General features: G+C 40.6%; 1 protein-coding gene and 1 pseudogene across 6 annotated transcripts in view; one reads left to right on the forward strand and one right to left on the reverse strand.

Moving 5' to 3' along the window:
* CNTRL (centriolin) overlaps positions 1–23,403 on the forward strand; it is an 81,716-nt gene that overhangs the window by 39,199 nt on the left and 19,114 nt on the right. For all 6 annotated transcript variants that reach the window (XM_036022158.1, XM_036022159.1, XM_028505228.2 and 3 more), the window contains 15 exons: positions 1,826–2,002; positions 4,011–4,145; positions 7,065–7,210; positions 7,782–7,989; positions 8,707–8,886; positions 11,117–11,296; positions 12,049–12,165; positions 12,456–12,600; positions 13,054–13,202; positions 14,876–15,023; positions 16,061–16,374; positions 18,281–18,486; positions 20,522–20,714; positions 22,980–23,110; positions 23,238–23,378. In XM_036022158.1, coding sequence (XP_035878051.1) covers positions 1,826–2,002; positions 4,011–4,145; positions 7,065–7,210; positions 7,782–7,989; positions 8,707–8,886; positions 11,117–11,296; positions 12,049–12,165; positions 12,456–12,600; positions 13,054–13,202; positions 14,876–15,023; positions 16,061–16,374; positions 18,281–18,486; positions 20,522–20,714; positions 22,980–23,110; positions 23,238–23,378 — 2,570 coding nt within the window. The remainder of the gene's footprint in view (positions 1–1,825; positions 2,003–4,010; positions 4,146–7,064; positions 7,211–7,781; positions 7,990–8,706; positions 8,887–11,116; positions 11,297–12,048; positions 12,166–12,455; positions 12,601–13,053; positions 13,203–14,875; positions 15,024–16,060; positions 16,375–18,280; positions 18,487–20,521; positions 20,715–22,979; positions 23,111–23,237; positions 23,379–23,403) is intronic.
* On the reverse strand, positions 16,631–17,001 carry LOC114491081 (annotated as a pseudogene).

A 23,403-nucleotide genomic window follows, 5' to 3' on the forward strand; every position in this document is an offset into this window, starting at 1 on the left:
CAACAGCTTAGTGTTACCCAACTTTTATCTTTTTAAGCTTTTATTTTGAAATAATTTCCAACTTACAGGTGAGTTGCAAGATTAAGTCACTATGCCTTTCATTCATAGTTACCAATTAATATTTTGCCACATTGCTTTATCTCTCATAAATATAATTTTCACATGATTTTATATAATTTTTTCCTAACCATTTGAAAATGAGTTGTAGACATGTTACTCCTTAGCTTTTAAATATTTCAGCATATGCTTCCTAAGATCAAAGGCATCTAACATAAACACAGAATGATCAAATTCAGGGAATTTAACATTGTGTCAGACTTGGTGTTTGCCAGTCTGCTGAATTTGAAATGGGATCTTGTATGAAGTTTTACACTTATAGGAAAATTGAAAGAATAATTTACTGACCATCTATGTGCTCTCCTAGAATCAACCAATATTTTCCTGTTGTTGTTTTTTTTTTTTGCTAAGTCATTTAAAAGTTGCAGATATCATGACATCATCCCTTCAGTACAAATCTCTTAAAAATAAGGACATTTTCCCCTGCATCACTATGTTACCATTATTACACCTAGGGAAATTAACTATAATTCCATAACGTCATCTAATATGTGAACCATATTTAAATGTTCCCAAATGTGCCGGGAATGTCTTTCATAGCTTTTGTGTATGTGTCGAGTTCAGGTGGTAATCCTGTAGAGCGTCCTACATCACAGATTTGTCTTGATTGTTTCTTCACAGTGTGTTCAACTTGTTCTTCTGTGCTCTCTATAAAATAGTATCTTCTTCTAACTTCATTTCTCCCCGATTACTGGAGACATTGAGCACCATTCATTTGTTTATGTGCCATTCAGTGTTCCTCTTCAGTGAATTCCCTATTCATATTCTTTGCCCATTTTTCTGTTGGATTGTCTGTCTTTTTCTTAACAATTAATAGGAATTTTTATATATTGTGGATACTAATCCTCTGTTGATTATATATGGAGTCTGCATTTCAAGCAAGCAACCCAAATGATTCAGATTGCCTGGTGCTTTTGGGGCCACCCCTTGAGAAACTCTTCTGTAGAAGTTTTTGTTGTAGGACCCCCTCTTTAATCCAGAATAGTTTGATCTGCTTCTTTACCATCCTAAATAAATCGATGCAAGCCGTAATATTTAGTTATAAGAAACACATGGGCTAAAATGAGTCAGAACTGAGGTATGCTAATCAGTTGTAGTTACATTTTTGTTTACACTCATTTAAGTTATTCTCTCACCCTTAATATTAGAGAGCACTCATCCCATTTTGTTCTTTTGATACATGAACCTGCTGTGGTTTAATAGAAAGAGCGTGGGCTTTTGGAAGCAGAGATCTCCGTTCATATTCTCACTGTTTCCTTTAGCCCCAGGACGTTTACATCAGTGTTCATTCTCCTCATCTGTGAAATGGGAATAATGTCTTATTTTACACAGTTATTATGAAGATGCAATGAAATTATGAATATGAAAACATTTATTGCAGTCTGGTAGAAAAAGAGGTTTTAAATTTTATTCTCCTTTATTTATTTATTTATTTTTTCTTTTTCCCTGTTTAAAGTGTCACATTTAAAGTGTCACACTTTGGAAAATATGTTGGGAGCTCACTGATTTTCTGATCACATTTAGTCAGGGTTTTGCTTCCCAACCTGGATATGCATAGCCTGTGGCTTCATGATTTTGCTAATGAACACTTCCTGTGCCAGGCTGGCCGGCACTTGGTTTATTGTGCTCAGGTTACTTATAATGATTTGCAGATGCTTCAGCAGAACAGTGAGGGTTTTGTAATTAAACACACCCTGAATCCTTCCAGGAGCTTGCAGAGCTAGAAAGCGCCCTCCAGGAGCAGCATGAGGTGAATGCATCCCTGCAGCTGACCCACGGAGAACTCAGTGCCTATGAGGTTGAGCTAGAGGCTCAGCTAAAAATACGAGATGCTGAAGCCAACCAGCTCAAGGAAGACTTGGAAAAACTAACAAGGCTCAGCCAGGTAAGTAAGAGCATAAAGCCATCTAGAAACCAAGTAACCTGTGGCCTTAACATATCTTTAATGTAATGTAAGATTAAACGCTTTTTAATATAGTGTTTGTAGAGTGATGGGAAGAGCGTGTTTTTGGAGTCAGACATTTTGAGTTCAGGTACTACTCCTGTGTAAACAAATATAAGTCACTTCACGGCTCTGAGTCGCTGACGAATGCCCCCTCCTTTGTAATATGATGAGGATAAAGGAGATAATGGGCGTGAAGGCATCTAGCAGCTGGTATTCAATAAATTCTACTCTTTCTCAAAACTTTAAGAGACCTCCTTTAAGTTGATACTAAATTTTATTTTGCTTCCTTGTATTTTGGTTGGATGAAATATCCATTCATTTAAATTATATTTGTAAGTTAGAGAAATAGTTATCCATCCAGTAAATACTTACTGATTAGGCATTGAGGGCCAGGTGTGAATGTTGCAGAAAACAGCACAGACATGGTCATTGTCTTTGTGAAGCTGACAGTCCAGTAGGTGAAACCGGTGTAGGAGAAAGAAAAGGATAACGTTCTGTGGCTAGAGGGGGTGGTCAGGGAAGAGTGCCCTACTGAACTGGTATTTCAGCCAAACTTGAAGGATGAGTAGGACTTGGCCATGCATAGGAAGTTGGGGGGAAATGTAACGGGTAGAAAGGGTGAGTGTTGTAGGCATAGGGGTGAAGAGAAAGAGCATAGTGTATTTAAAGTGCTGAAAGTACGCGTATACCTCCAGTGTCCCACGAACAAGGGGAGGAGTAGGGAAGGAGGGTGAGATAAGCATGGAGAGGCAGAGGCCAGTTACAGTATATTCTTTACCAGATTAAACATACATTTGGTTAAAGTGTTGTCCCAATAGCCAAGGTTGCAGGTTTGATCCCCAGTCAGGGCACATACCTAAATTGTGGGTCCCATCCCTGGTGAGGGAACATATGAGAGACTGATGTTTCTCTCTCTTAAAAATCAATAAAACATATCCTCGGGTGAGGATTAAAATATATATATATATATATTTCATATATGTAACATTAAACTTAATATATATATTTAAGATATATTTTATGTATGTATAAAATTTATATTTTATATATAAAACAGTCTGGCCTTTTCACAAATTCATTTGGTATTGAGGGGGTCACACCCCCTTCCTTGGCAATAGGAGTGCCAGGATTGGTCTTCAAACCACACATTGACACTATGTAGCATAACAGGTGTCTCTTTGACATCTACAGGTTTCAGATTGGTACACTTTAGTTATACGAAATCACTTGTGAAGCTTGGTAATGCAGATTCCTGGGCTCCACCCTAGATATTTTGGTCTATCAAGTCTGAGATGTGTCTAGGCTTATGCATTTTTAACAGGCACACCAAGTGATTTTGATGCGGGTATTTAAGGACCACAGTTTGAGAAATATTGAGAAGTGTTTGAGGGCCATAGTTTGAGAAATATTGGGGAGCAGTAATTGCTAGATTAGTCACAGAGCTTTTTTTTTTTTTTTTTTTTTTAAAGATTTTATTTATTTATTTTTAGAGAAGGAAGGGAGGGAGAAAGAGAGAGAGAGAAACATCAATGTGCGGTTGCTGAGGGTCATGGCCCGCAACCCAGGCATGTGCCCTGACTGGGAATCGAACCTGCAACACTTTGGTTTGCAGCCCGCGCTCCATCCACTGAGCTACACCAGCCAGGGCAGTCACAGAGCTTTTGAAAGGAGGTACTGGGACCCACCCCCAGAGATTCTGGCTTGGTGTATCCAGACTGGGCTGACCTTGATACTTACTCTTCCTTAAGTGTTAATAGTTTAAGGAGGAAGGTGAAAAAAATCACTTTGGACCTTTAAATTTGGGAGTACAAACATAAAATTGAGTTATCATAAAACCATAGCTTGCAAGGGACAGCATGTGTATGTACACTTCTCTTTTCCTTTTAAGATCACAAATTACTGCTGTTTTGTGTTTGTTGTTTCATATTATTGCTTCCTATGGCAATAGTTAGAACAATTAGCCCTTCAAGCAGAACTTGAGAAGGAAAAGCAAGCCCTCAAGAATGCCCTCGGAAAAGTCCAGTTCTCAGAAGAAAAGAACCAAGAAAATAGGGAGCTCCGCACGCAACTTAAACAGCTGCAGGTAGAGACTTGTTGGTTCATAATATATTCTTATATGGGACGCTCAAAGATGTTGACATCTAGTCAGCAACTTGACCACCTGCTCTAACATGTAATAAGCAACTTCAGTTATTAGAAAAAAGAAACTTTGAGTGAGACAGTATCAGAGCTTCTGTTCCCTTGTGAGCCCATTGTTTTAAAATGATTAACATGTCTACCTTTAATGTTGTTATGGTGGTGCAAAGAGCTGGGGGCAGTGTCAGCAGTAAACTAGAGACTACTGTGTAAACTCATGGCAAAAGCAGTGCCTTGCATTTCTCCTAGAAGAATGTTTGTCACCCAACTGAGCTGAAGTTACCAGATTGGTTCCTTCCTGTTCCACTGAAATATCTACCCAAGAATTTTAACTAGAGTGGGTTGCAGTAGAACTTCCTAACTATAAACAGTTTTTATAATCCCCCAGAAGGGATGCTATTAAAAATGCAGTAATTTTACATTGGGAGGTGGTTTTCTCTAGCCAGATATTTTTATAGCAACTGTCACAGTATTGTGACCAACAAACTACAGGAGAAGCGAGGGAGCAGGATTTTCCAGATAATTAAACTCTCTCAAAGAGGACAGACGTCTGAAGAAACTAGTGGCTGGATCACTACTCAGTTTCCAAATCTGTGAGGCCATGGCCCCCTTGGCTGACTGAGGTGGCAGCTCTTACACTTCACCAGAAGTAAAGGGGCAGAGTATGGTTCAGGAAGAACTTCCAAAAAGTCATGCAGGGAAGTTTGTGACAAATAAGACTAAGGCCTTCCAAATTCTCTCTCTTCCCTCAGTGCATTGCATATTTTTTCCTCAAGGTTTAAAGAAATCTGAGAACCTAGAATTTAATATTCACTGCTATCAGTTCATCTTCTGAAGCAAATATCGAAAGAGATACATGTTTTCCATTTTTGTGTGAGTTGTGTGTGTGTTGGGTGTTCATTGGATTATTATTTTTATTTTTACTATGGAAAATTTCAAATAATCACAAAAACAGAGAGGTGACCTTTTATTGACTCGGCTTTAACAATTCTCAGCATTCTGCCCTTCTGTTTCAGTTAGTCCACATTTTATTTTCTTGCTGGAATATTTTAAGGAAAATCTCATATATCTTTATTGCACTCATAAATACTTCAGTATGCATCTCTTAAAGAAAAGGCCTAAAATATATTCTTTAGAGGCCTTCTCCAAAGTAGAAACTAAAGTCAGTTTTCCAGAATGCTGGCCCGTGCTGTGAAACTATCTGAGAACTTGATCCCCTGGTTATTTACCCTACTAACCTACTATGGAGTACAGGTTAAACTCCTCATTTGTCCTGTCTGAAATCATTTAGTTTCAGTGAATTGAAACCTACTAACATTACCCCAAGAAAGCAGACAACTTGCCAGGAACCAGAGCTGCTCTATCAATCTTCCAGGAGCGTCACAGCCCTCCTAGGTCTCCTGTCTCTCTGGGCATTGTATTGAGTCCACCATGGACCTCAGCCCTGAGCTGACATATCCTCATAGGGCCAGGTCTTGTACAGAATTACTGTGCTGGATCTTGGTTCAGTTTTTGGAGAGAGTAAGAACTTGTTTTCAGTGGATTGGCTAGCATTGGGTCAGATTACCTGTGGCCAGGATTAGACAGTAGTACAAATATGGCCACCTTGGGGCATTGGGCAAGGACAGTTTGCAGATAAGACAACTCTTGATAGGATAGGCACTTAACACCTTCATTGCAATTCTCAATTCTCCATTTTAGTTCATACTGTTAGAGTTCAAAGTCAATTAATTACTCAGGTAGGTATTCAAGGGAATACAGTTAGTAACTTAGGATATAGAATTATTTTTCTTTACAATTTAAGGAAAGATTAGCAATTTCCTTTTCCTTGAAAGGGCCATTGTCTAAATTTCATTCTGAGTTGTAGATATATTCGTGAATTTGTTGGTGGAGAAAATATGCTGGCATATAATAAATCTCCCTTGAAGAATAATAAGCTATTAGAGAAGCTTCAGTATTAGATGTTCTGTTTTTCAGTTGATTGACAGATGGATCTCAGCATTATGGGAAAGTGTTTTTGTTTCTGTCTTTTTAACTTTGAATTATGGACATTCTCAAGCATATACAAAAATAGAATAAATACTATTAACAAAATGAATCCTCATATATATACCACCCATCTTCACAATTATGGCCAATCTTACTTCATTTATAGTGCCCTCCACACTCTGCCCCTCATACCTGTTCACACACTGAATTATTTTGAGGCAAATCCAAAACATTTTATCTATAAATACTATACTATTATATGTATATCTCCAAAAAATGAGGGCTTTACAAAAGCATAAACATGGATATCATTGTTATACCTAAAATTATAGTAATTCCCTAATATCATCTACTACCTTATCAGTATTCAAATTATCGCATAAAATTTTTAAAAGTGTTTTGTTGGAATCAGGATCCAAATAAGGTGCACACATTGCATTTGGTTGATTTGATTCTCAAGTCTCATAGTCTATAGATTTCCTCTCTTTTAAAATTTGTTATGTGTTAAAGAAAACTAGGCCTTTGCCCTGTAGAGTATTCCATATTCTAGATTTTGCTGTCTGTATCCGCATGGTATTGATTATGTCACATATGGAGGCTTATTTAAATTCAAGTTAGTTAGTTTTTGGCAAAAAGACACTCATAGGAACTTCTTTTTGCATCACATCAGGAGACATCCTAATGCCTGGTTGTGTCTTTTGTGAATGTAGATGGATTACTAGATTCAGATATTGTCAGCCCGAGTGGAAAGGGTTTGAAAAATTAGTAAAGGTGTTGAATAAATCTACCATATGACAAATAAAACAGGCTGTATATGTAGGTCTGTTTTTAATTTGTTATGCTAACTTTTACCTCCTGGTTTTACTCCCCTTCATAGGATGACAATAACCTGTTAAAACAGCAACTTAAAGATTTCCAGAATCACCTTAACCGTGTGGTTGATGGTTTGATTCGTCCGGAAGAAGTGGCAGCTCGTGTTGATGAGCTACGGAGAAATCTGAAATCAGGAGCAGGGGAAATGAGGTAATGGAAAATGGAGACCTCCAAGTATACAGCGGGCCCAGCTTTGAAGGTCAGAGATGAATCTCACCTTTCCAAGTTCTGTAAAATGACTGATTTCTTTGTAAGGTTTCCCTTTATCATATTTCCATGGTTGAGACACAAGATTGCTTAATTGAAGTGTCTGTCACTGCTTTTTCTTTTTTACACTTTAAATCTTGTATGCTTTTTGGTATTTAATTTACAAGACAAAGGTTTTAAGAATAACTCTGGAAAGTTCACTGCAGATGGTTAGGAAATAGAGATACATTATGCATTTTAAATAGAAAGCAAATATCAAAAGATAACATAACTATATGAAATGGGTATTTATTCTTTGAGCAAATGTTGTTAGCCTGTGTTTTCAGAGTGACTAAGTCATTGGATGAAACAGTGGTTTGCATTTAGGAGATGCCCAGTAATGTGGTGTAGATCGACACCAGTCTCATTCCATACACTCTTTACTCCTGCGCTGATGTTACCAGCATGTTTGTGCCTGGCATCTAGCATTAAAATATAATGCCATAGTTATACCATCTTTTTTTCCCCTTACCAGAAGCTGTAGTCCTTCAGATGTCTTAGGGAAAAGTCTTGCTGACTTGCAGAAACAATTCAGCGAAATCCTTACATGCTCCCAGTGGGAAAGAGAGGAAGCACAAGTGAGAGAGAGAAAACTCCAAGAAGAAATGGCTCTGCAACAAGAGAAACTGGCAAACGGACAAGAAGAGTTCAGGCAGGCCTGTGAGAGAGCCCTTGAAGTGAGAGTAAGAAAAGGGCAAGAGGCAGCTGGAGGGAAGTGTTTGGCAAATATTCACATTTTTCCACAAATTACAATGCTCCCTTTCTTGTGTAAATACAATATAAATGTTGTTGTTTTCACTCATAACATGTCGACTTGGATGTGACTTAAATTCAATCCTGAATATTAGTACTGAGGTCAAAATCAGGCTTCTCTGTGACACTATTTTCCTTGTCCTGGAAGCAAGGGAGGTATGTTTCTTAATATGCAAGTAAATAATGCTGCATTGCTAAACCATAGTATGATGCCAGAATCAGATTTCTCTTCTTTTTTAAGATTTAATTATTTATTTTTCAGAGAAATGGGAAGGGAGGGAGAAAGAGAGTGAGAGAAACATCAGTGTGTGGTTGCCTCTTGTGCATCCTGTACTGGGGACCTGGCCCACAACCCAGGCATGACTGGAAATCAAACTGGCGACCCTTTGGTTCACAGGCTGGTGCTCAATCCACTGAGCCACACCAGCCAGAGCCAGAATTGGATTTCTCTTGATGTAATTATTTTAATGAGACAAATATTAAACTGGATCCTAGAGAATATTAAAGAGAAAACCACCCCCAGTAACTCTGAGTACAAAATTTCATTACACTCTTTAGTAAAATCAAATATAACTCTTAAATTTTTGTTTAGTTTGCTTAAAACATTTTACTTAAAAATCATCTTTGAAACTCCCATTTCCTCACAGATTAATTTGGATAAGAGGCAACACGAAGCAAGGATCCAGCAGTTGGAGAATGAAATTCACTATTTGCAAGAAAATCTAAAAAGCATGGAGGAAATCCAAGGTCTTACAGATCTCCAACTTCAAGAAGCTGATGAAGAGAAGGAGAGAATTCTGGCCCAACTCCAAGAGTTAGAGAAAAAGGTGGGGAAGGCTAGGAAAGTAAGACGTGTGAGTCCCTGCTGCCTGGTAATGCCCCCAGCGATCAGGCCAGCTGTGAAGGGGTGTGATCCACAGTCACCTCTGCCTGTATTGCTGGCCCAGAGGTGAACCTGACCCAAGAGAAACTTGGATGCATGTCATTAAATCAAGGGCCTGAGACAAGGGTGCCATGATAGATGCAAACAAGAGAATTGGGAATGCAGAGAGTGACTTCAGAGCTGGTTAGGTGGTACGTAAATGCTACTGGTGAAATGAGTTTGCCTCCTTCAGAACCCCTTGCCCAGTTGGACACATCTATGGGGACTTACTTCTAAACTCTTCAGCTTTCTTTTTTCTTTTTATTGTATCTTTTCCATTACCATTTATCCCCATTATATCTCTCCCCCTGCAGTCATCACACTGTTGTCCATGTCCGTGAGTCCTTTCTCCTTTTTGCTCCATCCCTCCACCCCTTAACCCCACTCCCCTACTATAGCTGTCAGCCTACTCTCTATGAGTCTGTCTCTATTTTGCTTGCTAGTTCAGTTCATTCATCAGATTCCACATATGAGTAAAATCATATGGTATTTGTCTTTCTTGACTGGCTTATTTCACTTAGCATAATGTTCTCCAGGTCCCTCCATGCTGTCTCAAAAGGTAAAATTTTCTTTCTTTCTTTTTTTTTTTTTTTTACAGCAAGTAGTAGTCATCTTTCTTTCTGACACCCTGGCCTGTCTTCGAACTTCTCAGCCCCACCTAAGCATTCCCCCTCCCCCCTTGTCAGATCCCAGACCTTGTCCGAGTTGTGCCCACCACCTTTGAAATCACAAACTAAAGCATCACACTCTGATCATAACTTCTTATCTTACCAGCACCCCTGTATTAGCAACTCTTCAACCTTATGGAGAGTTTCAGCGCATTAGCCCCATCTTTTCTGTTTATTAAACTTTCCTGTCTTTATTTTCCCCCTTGTTCAACTTAAATTTCATAGTTTACCACTATAGGCATTTTTGCAAATCTACTGTCTTGCTTGTCTAACAGAACTGAGCTATTAGCTTTCTTTCGACTTGCAGACATGCTAAGTATTCCTGGAGAAAAAAAATCACCCTTTCAGGCATAGTAGTGTCACTATAAACTCTTGGTCACCAGCCCTAAATGGGAACTTTACTCTTTTCTCTAGTAAGCTCATTTCCCGTGCTCTGTTGTTCACATCTTTTCACTCCCACACCTACCCTCACCCTTCTCCCAGCCTCAGTGAATGACTTGGGTCATACATCACTGAGAACCCATCAGTCCCCAAGTCTTACTGAGCCTGCCTCCAAAATATACCTGCAGTATATGTACTTTGTTCTTCTCCAATGCCACCACCCTCATCCAGCCATCATCTCTCTTCTGGACAACTGCTGTGACTACCTGCCAGGTCTCCCACTTCCGTTCATGACCCTGCTCCCCAGAGTAGCCACATGTTCTTTCAGAAATGTGAATTGGCTCTTGTCAGTTCCACCCGTATCTCGCACCATCTCTAGTAGCTTTTGTTATTCTTAGTATAAAGACCAAAATTCTTAAGCTTATGAGGCCCTGCATGGTGGCCTCTGTTTAGTCCTCTCCTTTTCTCACTACGCTCCTTCGTTCAGTTGATCAAAAATGCCAGGTTCTGTCTTCCCTCCTGGCCTTCACACGTGCCATTCCCTCTCTTGGACCACGTCCTTTCGCTGTCCTCCCTGACTGCTGCCTTCCCACCAATGTACGTCTCCCCAGCCGTTCTCTCAAATAGTACCTTGGTCTGCCCCTTGATAGCACTAAGCACAGTTTTACTTCCACATTTGTCTATGCATTTGTTTAATATCTGTCTCTCCTGAGTTGCTTGAGGGCAGCAGCCAAGTCTGTTTCGTTTGCCACCATATTCCTGCTGCCTGATGCTGACTCGAAGTGGCTGGTCCATCCCTGGTGATGGTGCCAAGAAATGTTTTTCCAATGAATGAATGAATGAATTTATGATCACTAAGATTCTTGATTAAGAAAACTGATTTTATTCTAAGTTTATCATACAGTTTTGAAATGATTTTATTCATTCACCTAGCAAATATTTATGGAGCATCTACTGTGTACCAGGTATTGCTTTAGGCATGGGGTATGTAGCCGTGAACAGAGTCCCTGTCCCTGTGGGAGTTTATGTATCAATTCATTGCTACCAAATGATTTATATGTTTAGTTAATGTTCCTTTTATTTTAGAAGAAACTTGAAGATGCCAAATCTCAGGAGCAGTTCCTTGGTTTAGATAAAGAATTAAAGAAACTAAAGAAAGCTGTGGCTGCCTCTGATAAGCTAGCCACAGCTGAGCTCACCATTGCTAAAGACCAGCTGAAGTCCCTTCATGGAACTGTTATGAAAATTAACCAGGAACGAGCAGCGGTAAGTCCATATGCACAGAACAAGTTTCCACCAGTGCTGCAGCTGTCAAAAATAACAACTTGTAACGTTGATCTTCTTATAGACTTTGGCTGTTTTATAAACCACTATAAAGTTGCCCGTTTCCCTTCAGACCTGAAGGTTGTATTTCTCCCATCACAGCCCTGCTGCGGGTCCTGCACTCTATCAAGTCCTGAAAGGAACCACCAGAAGAAACATACCATCCCTACCTTAAAGTGTAGGGATCTGCTTAGGCAGTAGCTGTCAGTACACACCCAAACAGAGGTCTTAAAGGCTTGCCATGCAATCCTTCTGAATCTCAAACTCTTCATCTTGTGCAGTCAGGTGACTAATATGTTACCTCAAAGGGCTGTTATGACTCCTGACTGAGATAATGTCTGTTACAGTCTTTATAGGATGCAAATGCGATGAGATTAAGACAGCAGATCATAGGCGAGAATCTAATGGTGAGAGTCCAGAGAGACACCAGTCATGGAACACTGTAGAACCCTGAAGAAGAAATTAGCCCTCACTTTTTCTGATGCAGCATCCTGCTCACTTGGTCCCATAGAGGGGTGGAGCAGGCTGCCAAGTGATGGGAACAGCACAGGACAATGTGGGACTCGACGTCACATGGCCATGGGATAGCCAGGCAGGCAGTCTGATGAAAACAGGAATGAATCTGGGAGGAAGAAAAAATGAAGAAGGCGATGTGTGACAGCAGTTGTGCTTCTCTCATCCCTCTGTCCCTGTAGGAGTTGCAGGCAACGGAGAGGTTCAGCAGAAAGGCAGCACAGGCGGCCAGGGATCTGACCCGAGCGGAAGCAGAGATCGAACTCCTGCAGGATCTTCTCAGGGATAAAGAGGAGCAGGTCAGTGCTGGCACCCTGAGACCTCCTCCTGAGTGGGTCCTTGTCTGTTTATAAAAGACTGATGACTACAGGTGACATCTCAAAGAATTTTGAAGTGCATTCACTAGTCAGTCAGTGCTTTATTTTCTACTGTGTGCCAGGGACAGTGCAGTTTACTTACAAGGAGTGATTCAGTTTCCTCATTAGTAAAGTGTTAAGTAAAAGTTACAGGATTACAATCAAGTGGCAAGGATAAGTGCATCTGGGAAAGAACATTCATTGGGAACTTTGTGTATGTGATTTCTCAATAGTTTCACATTGAGATGGAGAAGGCAGATACAGGCACTAGAGGAGCAGACTCACAGGTGCTGGAAATCGAGAAGCTGAGTGAGACCATGGAGAGACAAAGGACAGAGATCGCGAGGCTGCGGAATTTACTGGACCTCACTGGCCCTGGTAAAATCACGGGTTTGATGTTGGTAGTGGTCTTGTAGCTGTTCTAAAGTCAAAACATTTTGTTTGTGTTTGACCTTCACTAAATTTATTTAGCTGACAGATCAGTTCCATGTTTGATTTACACGGCTGTGACAATTAGCTTAATAGATAAAAGCAAAGAATTGTTTAAAAATTTTATATAAGTACACTATTAACGGATTTGATTACAAAGAGGAGATCAGTTTTTGTATTTTCAAAAGAAATAATATTTACAAATCTGTTTATTTCCTTCTTCAGGCTTACTTTATAAGTGAATGCTTCTTTAAGTATTAGCAAAATCTCATTACCAAAGAGCAGGATGAAAGTCTGCTTTGAGGAATCGATAAAAGTCATTGACTCTTATGGGATCACTGGTGTATTTCGAGAGAGAAAGGAAGTAGATTTCATAGCCAACTTTATAGCTTTCCTTTACAGATAACAAAGGAAGCTTTGAAAATGTTCTGGAAGAAATTGCTGAACTTCGACGCGAAGTTTCTTATCAGAATGATTACATCAGCAGCATGGCAGATCCTATCAGAAGACGGGGCTATTGGTACTTTATGCCTCCACCGCCATCGTCAAAAGTAAGAAGTCTGTGGTGCTGGGGGTGTATACCGAGTTTTCTTGAAGAAAGTGTGACAATGTATTCTTCCCCAAATTAGTGAACAGGTGTTGAGAACACATATCTAGTCTAAACCATGCAATGAGGTTCTTAAGTGGTGTTAATATTTGTGATGAAAATAGGGCTGTCCCAAGGAATGTAGCAGTTCCCCTTTCATGCTTAGGTGGTATATTTTGGGATCCCTGAATGAGGATCCCATAAGGGGATATGATGACTCGAGCCCAGAAAGCCTGTTGAAAAGTGGGTATAGAATTGTGCTGACGCTCAGGCAGAAAAATAGGCACCTGGATTTCATTTTATTTTGAACAACATCCATTCAGTGCTTACTGAAATCTCGTGCTAGGCAATGGTGGGGTACCATGATGAATGACATAGCCCCTGCTTTCAAAGAGCTCATGGGCTGGCAGAGAAGACATGTAATTACAGAATGTAATTACAAAACGGTGACGTGCATGTAACAGCAGACTTGACCTCTGTGCTCTAGTTACAGAGAGGTGTTAAGGATTCCATTTTGTGGGGATTCAGGAAGGAAGGCTTCATAAGCAGCAGAATTGTGAAGTCAACACTTAGCAACCTTCAAGGGATGGGCTTTTAGGAGGGAAGGAACACCTTTTGTAGAACAAGAAGGTTGGTTTAACCGTGGCAGGTAACTTATGGGGCTGGAGGGTTGGGTGGGAACAGTGAAAGGTGAAGCTGGAAAAGTAGATTTGGATCATGCTTTTTTAAAAATGGGACTCAAATCCTTGCACTTAATTTTGTTGGCTTTGGGAAGCTGAGGTTATGTATAATAGTCTAATCAGAGCTGTAGTTCAGGAAGAATATTGGGCTGAGGATGGATGCTACACTTGTGGCAGCCGAACTCTGTGTGAGGCTGTTTGAACATATTCAAGTGAAAGGTAGAAGAAGCCAGAGCTAGAGCGGTGGAGCAGGAGCAGAAGAGATGGCATTGAGGGATGTTCAGGAGGCAGAATGATCAGGGCTTGAGGCCTGAGTGTGGGGAGTGAGGAGAGGACTGGAGGAGCGCTCATCCAAAGCAGAGGAACTGGGTGACATCTTGCCAGATTCAGGTGATAAGCAACGGCCAGGGAGAAGCAGTCTGACATGCTAGGATCCCAGGGCTGTGTAGGCTTAGAGCCCCGAAGAGCAGAACCTGCAGTTCTCCCAGAAACCTAAAGGAAGCCAACATCCTTAATTAGCACAGCCAGGGCTGCAGGTGGAAGCAGTGTGGGTGAGGGTTTGGAGGACAGACCTACGACTGGGGAGGAGAGGGAGAGGAGCACGTGAAAGCCATGCGAAGGTCCTAGGGCAGCAGGAGGCTAATATCCCCAGATTCCTTGAAAGTTCCCTGGTGTCCTTTGCCTCAGTTGCTGGGCCATCGAGGACAAGACAAAAGAGAAACCACCAGGAAAGATTAGTGCTGGAATAGAGAGGCTGATGCCCATGCATTTTACATGACCATGTAATCACACCTCACTTCTGTGTGAAAAGTGAGAATTTTATGACCTATAAAAACAAGTTTTTTTCTCAACTTTGCTTTAGACATTGACATTTTTTTCAGTTTTGCCCCAGACTTTGACATTTCTTCAAATCAGCCTTTTCCTTTGTAACAGTGTGCTCTGCTGCCATTCATTTTAGGTTTCCAGCCACAGTTCACAGGCTACCAAGGACTCTGGTGTTGGCCTGAAGTACACAGCCTCAACTCCTATTAGAAAACCACCTGCCTCAGGATACTGGGTTTATTCTCCCATCCAGAGTGGGTTACGTAAATCGTTTTCAAAGAGAGGTAAGTGAGGTCACATAAGGTAGTTGCATTTCTCTTGCCTGTTTAATTACCTTTTATAGGTTCCCTGAAATCCATAGGACACAATCTGAACTCCTTAGCTTGCTCTGCAAGGCCCTTTGTAATTTGGTCTTGGCCAGTGACCTTGTGTCCTTTTGTCCCAGCACCCATCACTCCCCACATGTCAGCCATACCCAGCTGCCATGGTCCTCAGACCTCCATGTTTTAAGCCCTCTGCTTGCATTGTCCTTTTTCTTCCTTCCTCTCCCAAACCTATTTCCACTCCTCCAGGTCCTCAAACCCCAGTCTTTTTATGGAGCCTTCTTTCACGCTGCCTCACCCTGGCAGACAGAGCTGTTTCATTGCCTGTGCCGCTGGTGGATGGCAGCTACATCCTTGTGTCATGGCACTGATTTACTTGACTAAATGAAGTGCTAGAGGTCTGTCTCCCAAAGCTTGTGGGAGAGTCAAGCTGGGATAAACCCTAGCTCTTCCACCAAGTAGCTGTGTGATCCTAGGTAAATAACTTAGCTACTCTGAAACTGTAAATCTTTAAAATGGGAATATCAGCTTCTAAGAATTTGTTCATTCAGGACCTATTTATTGAGCCCCTGCTGTGTGCTAGGTTCCCTGTCATCAGTGATAAACATAGCTCCTGCTTGCAGGGGAGATAAGTAAACCAACACCGTAAAGAGTGCTGTGTGTGGTGGTCAACGCTGAGAGCTGTGGGGTCTCACACCACATCGCTGTCGGTCTTTTATGTTGCACGAAGCAGGCACCCAAATGATTGCAGAATAAATGAATGAACAAATGAAGATGGAAAAAAACCCCAACAGATATACATAAGAAAACCTCAAGTATCAGTCGTTGAACATAATTTGAATCCTTGTTTTAATCTGCTTTTTAAAACTGCTTTTGACCTTTTATATAAAATTTTATTCTCACATTTCTAATATCTGGCTTAAATGCTGCTGTTTTCTGCTAAATTTGTTTACCTAGTAAGCCATGCTGGTAAACCACTCTTGTTTCTTTCTTTCAAGATGCGGACAGTGGAGGAAATAGCCCAGAAGAGAGCGACCTGGATGACCCAGAGGACCACCGATTTGTGCCTCCTCCTGGATATATTATGTACACCGTGTTTCCTGATGGCTCTCCCGTGCCCCAGGGCATGGCCCTGTACGCACCACCTCCTCCCTTGCCCAACGATAGCCAACCTCTCACCCCTGGCACCATTGTTTATGGCCCGCCTCCTGCTGGGGTTCCCACCGTTTGTGGACCTCCACCCCCCAACTTCTCCATCCCCCTTATCCCTATAGGCATGCTGCATTGCAACGTCCCAGAACACCATAACTTAGTAAGTGGAAAGACGTAAGACCCTATCCGCACTGCTTCCGTGGGAGACTGGATAAGGTTATATACTTACTGAGCTGGCCTGCTTATGAATGGATTACACCCCCAAAGTGTGTTTGTAAGGCTAACGTTTAGAACTGAGCAACCATTCTCTCACTAAAATACTGTCCCGGACAGGAGTTAGGGTGCCAGACCAGTCTACAAACCTGTTTTAACTCATTATATAACAATGGCTTTAATCCAGAAAGTAACCTTTTCTCCCCAGTACCAGTCTCTTTTATTAGGTGTTAATTACTATCTGAAAGAATTCAGAGGTGCTGTGCAAAGATAATAATGGTCAGGAATATGGAGTCCACACTGGGTCCTCTTCAGTGGTTCTTGCATTGCTGCTCATGTTTGAGTTCCTTATAAGAACAGCAGTAGTTAAAAAGCCTGTAAGCTGCCAGCACCATAGGAACTCCAGCAGCATTCCCTTTCTTCCCATTGACATACTTGTAATCCCAGTAGTAACCTCTTTGAAACACTCCAGCAAAGCCTTTGGGGTGAAATTCCACATCGGTATCCAGCCTGGCAGCTCCCCTAGTTTGACATCCATGAGTCTCTTCTCCTTTCATGGTACAACTCACACCATCTTGGAGTCCGGGGTGTCAGAAAATAACCATTTTTAGAAAGATTATTATATATTTTTCTACCGACGAGTACTATATTAATGTGTATATATAAGTATAGCCGTGTACTGGTGCTTGTACTTGTACACACGCACATGTACATATGTGAGTACAGGCATACACATGTATGTGTTTGTACACACATGTATGAACAGCACACAGTAAGGTTTTGATGGGGATTATATCTGGGTAGTGAGATTTATTGATCATTATTTCTGCTTTTTCATAGTTTTGTTCTTACTGCGCACACAATTTTGCTTCCGTTTTTCCCACTTAATGTTACAAGCATTTTCCCATGGTTTTACAAATGTTTTTAAATAACATGACCACACATTATTTGTAGGCACTATGGTTGACTTAACTGTGCGTAATTTTTATAGTATTTCATGTTCTTTTCTTAGTTTAGATTCTAAGAAATTATTTCCTAATCACTAGCTTACTTTATAAGTTTTTAGGTTCTAGAGAAAAAAATGTATTTTATAAGCTCCTCCTTCTAACATAAGATACCCAGAGCTCTTTATTTTTCCCTTTTCTTAGCAGATTGATTAGAAGGTAAAGAACCAGGACACCTGGGTGCCAGCCACCAGTCCCATTTTAATCGGTCAGACTGGTTTCAGGGGGACTGTGTATGCTTCTGTGGTTAAAATGACAGTCACGCATATTGTCTTGCAATTTTTCGGTGCACATTGAATTTATAGCAGTTCTGTTGGTTCAGCATTTGATAATCTCTTAAGCTGGTTCTTTTACCCTGCAGCAGTACCCAGCTGTTTCTGTAGTTTTCCAGGTACAATTTCATACCTCCCTATACTTACACATGTTATTTCTTCAGCTTAGTTTTTTCCATTTCAATTATTCTTCAAAACCCAAACACCTCTTCCTCTGGTCAGCCTTCTTACCAGGCTTCCATTCCACACACCCAGAGGAGGGAGAGACTTTGTTGTGTGTCTCTTCTTCGAGACGCTGAGCTCTGGAGGCAGAGATTGTCCACCCGAGGTACTTGGTGAATGTTTGTCAGCCACAGTTGGACTGATGGAAAAGTTAAAAGCTTTATTAATCCACCCATTTCAACTATGGTATGTGAAAAAATTGACTTAATTTTCCTTTTTATACTGAAGCCTTAAAAACTACCACCATTTTCAGGTCAAACATAACCACTTTAACCACAGTTAATCTCAGCTTTTGGCAGGAAAGAAGGAAAACATCATGTGATGTTTCAGTATTGCATTTTTCTTCATTATTCAGGAGAGTGAAGTTTCTAGATTAGAAGACATAACACAGCATTTAAAATCAAAGAAATGGGAACAGTGGATGAGAGTATCCAAGCGGCAGCCTGAGAAAGAAATGGAAGAACTACATCGTAATATTGATGGTCTCTTGCAAGAGAAGAAAGACTTAGAGCATGAAGTACAAGAATTACATAGAACTATCCAGAAGCATCAACAGCGAAAGTAATTATTAACCATTTCATTTTTATAATTCAGATGAATATAATATTTGTCCATTAAGGTCATCTAAATCAGTGTTATCCAATAGAACTTGAAAATAGTCTAGACCTGAACTGTTCAAAGCAGTAACCACAAGCCACATGTGGCTATTGAGCACTTGAGATGTAACTAATGGAACTGAGGAACAGAATTTAATTTAAATTAATCTAATAATCCACATGGTGATCACCATATTGGACACTGTAAGCCTAAATTCTTTTAGCCAATAGTCTGAATCAGCTCTTCTTGTCGTCCCTTATGGAGAATGGTACAACCCTCCCCCCTCCCCAGTGACCCTAACTAAAAACATGCCAGGTGTCATCTACATCTCCCTTCCCGTCCCTCCCCCAGGCATCTAGCTAATCTCCCAGCTCTACTGGTTCTACTCAAAGAGCCGTCACACTGGTCCCTGCTTTCATCTCCACTGCACTGGCCTTTATTCATCTCACCTTAGGTCATTACAGTGGCTTCCACGCTGGCCTTCATCTAGTCTAAACTCCTGTCAGCTTGGCTGCAAATCTCACAGGGCCTCTCTCCTCTGTGACTCTCAGTCCCATCAGAACATACCTACCACCCAAGATCTGAGCCCTGCCTGCCTTTTTCATCCTGCTCTCCCACAGTATTCGGTATGGCTTTCCTTACTTTGCTGTGGTTTCCCCAAGCACTACATTTTCTTCTGCCTCCCACTGTCACACATACCATCCTGTGCCCAGAATAGCTTCCTTACTCCCCTGGCTAACTCCAGTCTGTCTTTCAAGATGAAGAGCAGAGATCCCCTTTTACACAAAGTCTTTCTCATCTCAGGCTCTCACAATTTGGGGTCAGCAGCCTTGGGCATAGTACTGTTCACAGCATGTTTTAAGGAGCCCAGGAGGGCAGTAGCTGGGCCTCCCTCTCCATTCCACAGCACCTGGCATAGGGTCTGTGAACGAATGCAGTATCTGCTAAATGGGTCACTTACGTAGAATCCCATCTTCTGCAGTACTCCATGAATTATGATACTTCCCCTGCTTTTGTCATTTAAGCCAGACTGGCCTAAGCACCAGGGCTGGGGGGAGACCTGTGGAGGACACACAGGGGAGTGAGGGAGCCAGGTCTCTGCCTTGTAGTAGACCTCGTAGGGAAAAGCAAGAGCCTTGGGACTAGATGTTTGAGGGTTCAGGGGTTGGTTATATCTATTATTTTTGTAGGTGTATATGTGGGAGGGTGGTTTTTTGTTTGTTTGGATCCTCACCTGGGGACATTTTTTTCATTGCTCTCAGAGAGGGAGGGAGGGAGGGAGGGAGGGAGAAACATTCATTAGTTGCCTCTCATATGTGCCCAGACTGGGGATCTTATGCACCTGTATCAGGAATTGTATGCACCCAGACCAGGGATCGAACCCGCACCCTAGGCTTGTGCCCTGACCAGGAATTGAACCCACCATCTTTCAGTCACAGGATGATGCTCCAACCAACTGAGCCACACCTGCCAGGGTGGGGGTGGGTGGGTTGTGGTTTGAGGAGTGTGGTAGGGCTTCCATCTCCATTTACTGCTTCTCCCAGGTATAAAAGTATAATATAAATGATCATTTTAGAGAATTTGATAACATAAAAATGCAAAGGAAAAAGTAAAAACCATTGTATGCATTCATTTTAAGATAATCTGTTAATATGTTGCTGCATTTACTTTTATGTTTTTCTGCCATAGATGGTCTCACTTTCAAGTAATTTTGACATGATAGTCTTGAGTTACTGAACCCTGTGTCATGCTTTTTGATTTGTCAGATAGCATCACCATAATTTTACTCTGGCAGAACAAAATTAGGTAGTCTTTGGGGCAGCTGGTGAACTAGGTCTTGAAGGATAATTTTGAGGTAATGGATGATCATTGTGTTAGTTGTTTGTTTTATTTTTATACCACTGAAGACTAGAAATACTAACATTGGTTTAGGCTATAAGTGTCCATATTGTAATATTTAAAACCTCATAATGTGTGTTTTTTTATTTTATTTTTTTAGAGACTTCATTGATGGAAATGTGGAGAGTCATATAAATGAACTGGAAATAGAAAAATCATTCCAACACCATGAAGATATTGCAGGTGAAATTGAGTGCATTGAGAAAACCCTTCTGAAACGTCGAATAGAACTCAGGGAAGCTGACCGACTGCTGGCAGAGGCTGAGAGTGAACTTTCATGCACAGAAGAGAAAGTACGTTCACTTGGGGTTTGGGGTAAGACGACTTTCTGTCGTCAGCATGAAGGGTTGGAAAGAAAATGTGTTGAGAGTACTGTTGCCCAAGCCAGACAGCTGTGTTTCAGGCTGGACGCTGCTAGTCAAGGAGCTGTGAGAACTTGGGCAAGTCATTAAGTCCCTGAGCTTTGCTTTCCTCACTCATAGGTCAGGCTAAGAATACCTGGGCTGTTTAGTATTAACTAAATGAAATAGCATATTTAAAGCTCCTGAAGTCGTTAGTTCCCAACACATGCCACTTCCTTATCTTATGTGGGTCTCTTTTTATTTGGGCTTTGATATCTGCATTTATTAAATAGATCAATCTTACAATCTTACAAAGCAACAGTAGACCTTACAGGACTCCTAGTCTTACTGGGTTGTCTATGTTGATAAGGATATAAAATCAAGTATTTTGGGGTCTGAGTTTTGCAGTCTTGAGACTGCAGCACAGAAGGAAGTCAGGGAGGAAAAGGAGCTGCCTTTTACCACACATTGGCTGTTTTATAAAAATCACTTCATCTTACCTTCCTGGCATCCCTGTAAGATGGTGGTTAGCCCAGTTCACAGAACTATCTCAGAAAGGCTGGTAACTGGTCCAGGGTTACACACAGTTCTGCCCCACCAAGAGAGGTTTTTTTAGTTAGATGAGAATTCCAGGATAAAGTTCCATACCTGCATGGAGCAACTTCAGGAATTACTTACTATTTTTATATTGTCATTTAAACACAGATTGATGTAAAGAGTAGAAATCTATAACCCAAGAACTGACATGAAGTATCTATTAAAGAAATCCTTTGAACGATGGTTTCAATAAGAATGGAAAAGTATTTTAAATATTACAATATGGACACTTATAGCCTAAACCATCCCTTTTCAGATGATCCATTCCCCCTCCTGTCGCATGTTAGATTACTGTGAGAGAAAACAGGTGTGAGCAGGATTAGAGCAAAATATGTCACTGGTATATAAAAGAAAATTGATGATACCGTTTGAGGGCAGAGATAGAGATAGTAAGTGAACTAAGGTTAATGAGCTGTTCTCCCTTCATCCTCCAGAAATGACTCAGGGAAGCAGCTTGCTAAGGAGGAAGAGGAAGGGGAAAGTGCTACATTTTGTAAGGAATGTGCCAGACACGTTAGAACCTGACACAGAAGGAGACAAAAAACCACTTGGAAATAGGGCATTCTGGGATTCGTAGTGAGTTTTGTCCAGTGCTTTACTGGTGAAACGGACAGAATCCAGCCATGTGAGATGGGAAGAAGTTCGGTGAATTATCTGTGGCTCTTTAAGAGCTTGCTAGCCCTTTGCATTCACACAGGATATTTAAAGACCAGTTTAACATACAGACGCCTCTGATTTAGTGCAACTGCAGAACTTGAGGTTTTTGGCTGACGGTGAGTCACATTGCTCAACTAAGTGTTGTACAGGCCACACTCTGTTTTGGGGCTTTCGACAACATTGTTTTAAGCTATTTATTTTTAGAACCAAAGAGAAACCAAGTTGATAAAAAAAAATTACTGCTTTTGCCAAATCTTGTATAGGAATATTTTGAAATATTTCAAAAGTATCTAATATTTGTGTTTCTCAGCCATAATTAAATCATCTTCAGATTAATGAGGTTTTACTTAACATGAAAATAGCTGGAGTACAGCCATATCCTCTATGCAGAGGAATATTAGTAAGTGTTCTTACTAATATTCACTTCACTGCCACTTAATTAGGTAGATATTGCTAGTTGAAAAAAATACGTGGTAATATTACAGATTATTTCTTAAATAAGAGCATCCATTTTCACCACCCTCAGATGATTAGTTTTATTTTTGCATAGTTTTTCTGTCCTCGTTGACACAGATATTCGCAGTTTTACATAGTTGTTCCTATAGCACTTGTACCATTTTAAATTTATCTTTTTTAGTCAACATAATATCATTAACATTCTTCCATGTTTTTACATTGTCATCCTATTTTAAAGGCTGCACAGTATTCCATTGTGTTGATACATTATCACTTGTTGAATCTATTATTTGCACTCTTACATTATCTCAATATACATTGAGCATGTCTGTGTGGTAGTTCTTTATTTCTGAATTCTTTCCTGAGAATTGGAGCATCAAAATGAATGAACGTTTTTAAAAGTATTTCTGTATTGCTTTGCTTTCCAAGAGTTATCCAATTTACGCTACCAATAGCTGTGAGGGAGTACTGTAGCTGAATTGCTTGTAATGACAGTTTCTTTTCTAGACAAAAAATGCTGTGGAAAAGTTCACCGATGCCAAGAGAAATTTATTGCAAACCGAAAAAGATGCTGAGGAATTAGAAAGGAGAGCTCAGGAAACTGCTATTAACCTTGTCAAAGCCAACCAGCAACTCAGGTAGGTGGAATCCCTCAGCTGTTGATATATTCGGTGAGATGAATGGGAAGATTAGTTCTAAGAGGATAATAATTGCTTTATGATAAATTGTGCATGTTCGGTCTAAGGGAATAAAGTGATGTTTTAGATTGATCCAGGATGACACAAAGGATTTGGAGCAGCACAAAAGTGAACAAGAAGAAATCCTGAAAGAAATAAGCAGAGTTGTTGCAGCAAAAGACTCAGACTTCCAGTGTCTAAACAAGAAGAAGGAAAAACTGACTGAGGAGTAAGTACTGTGGCCTCTGTAGGGC

The sequence above is a fragment of the Phyllostomus discolor genome, chromosome 3, assembly GCF_004126475.2.
Source record: "Phyllostomus discolor isolate MPI-MPIP mPhyDis1 chromosome 3, mPhyDis1.pri.v3, whole genome shotgun sequence".
NCBI lineage: Eukaryota > Metazoa > Chordata > Mammalia > Chiroptera > Phyllostomidae > Phyllostomus > Phyllostomus discolor.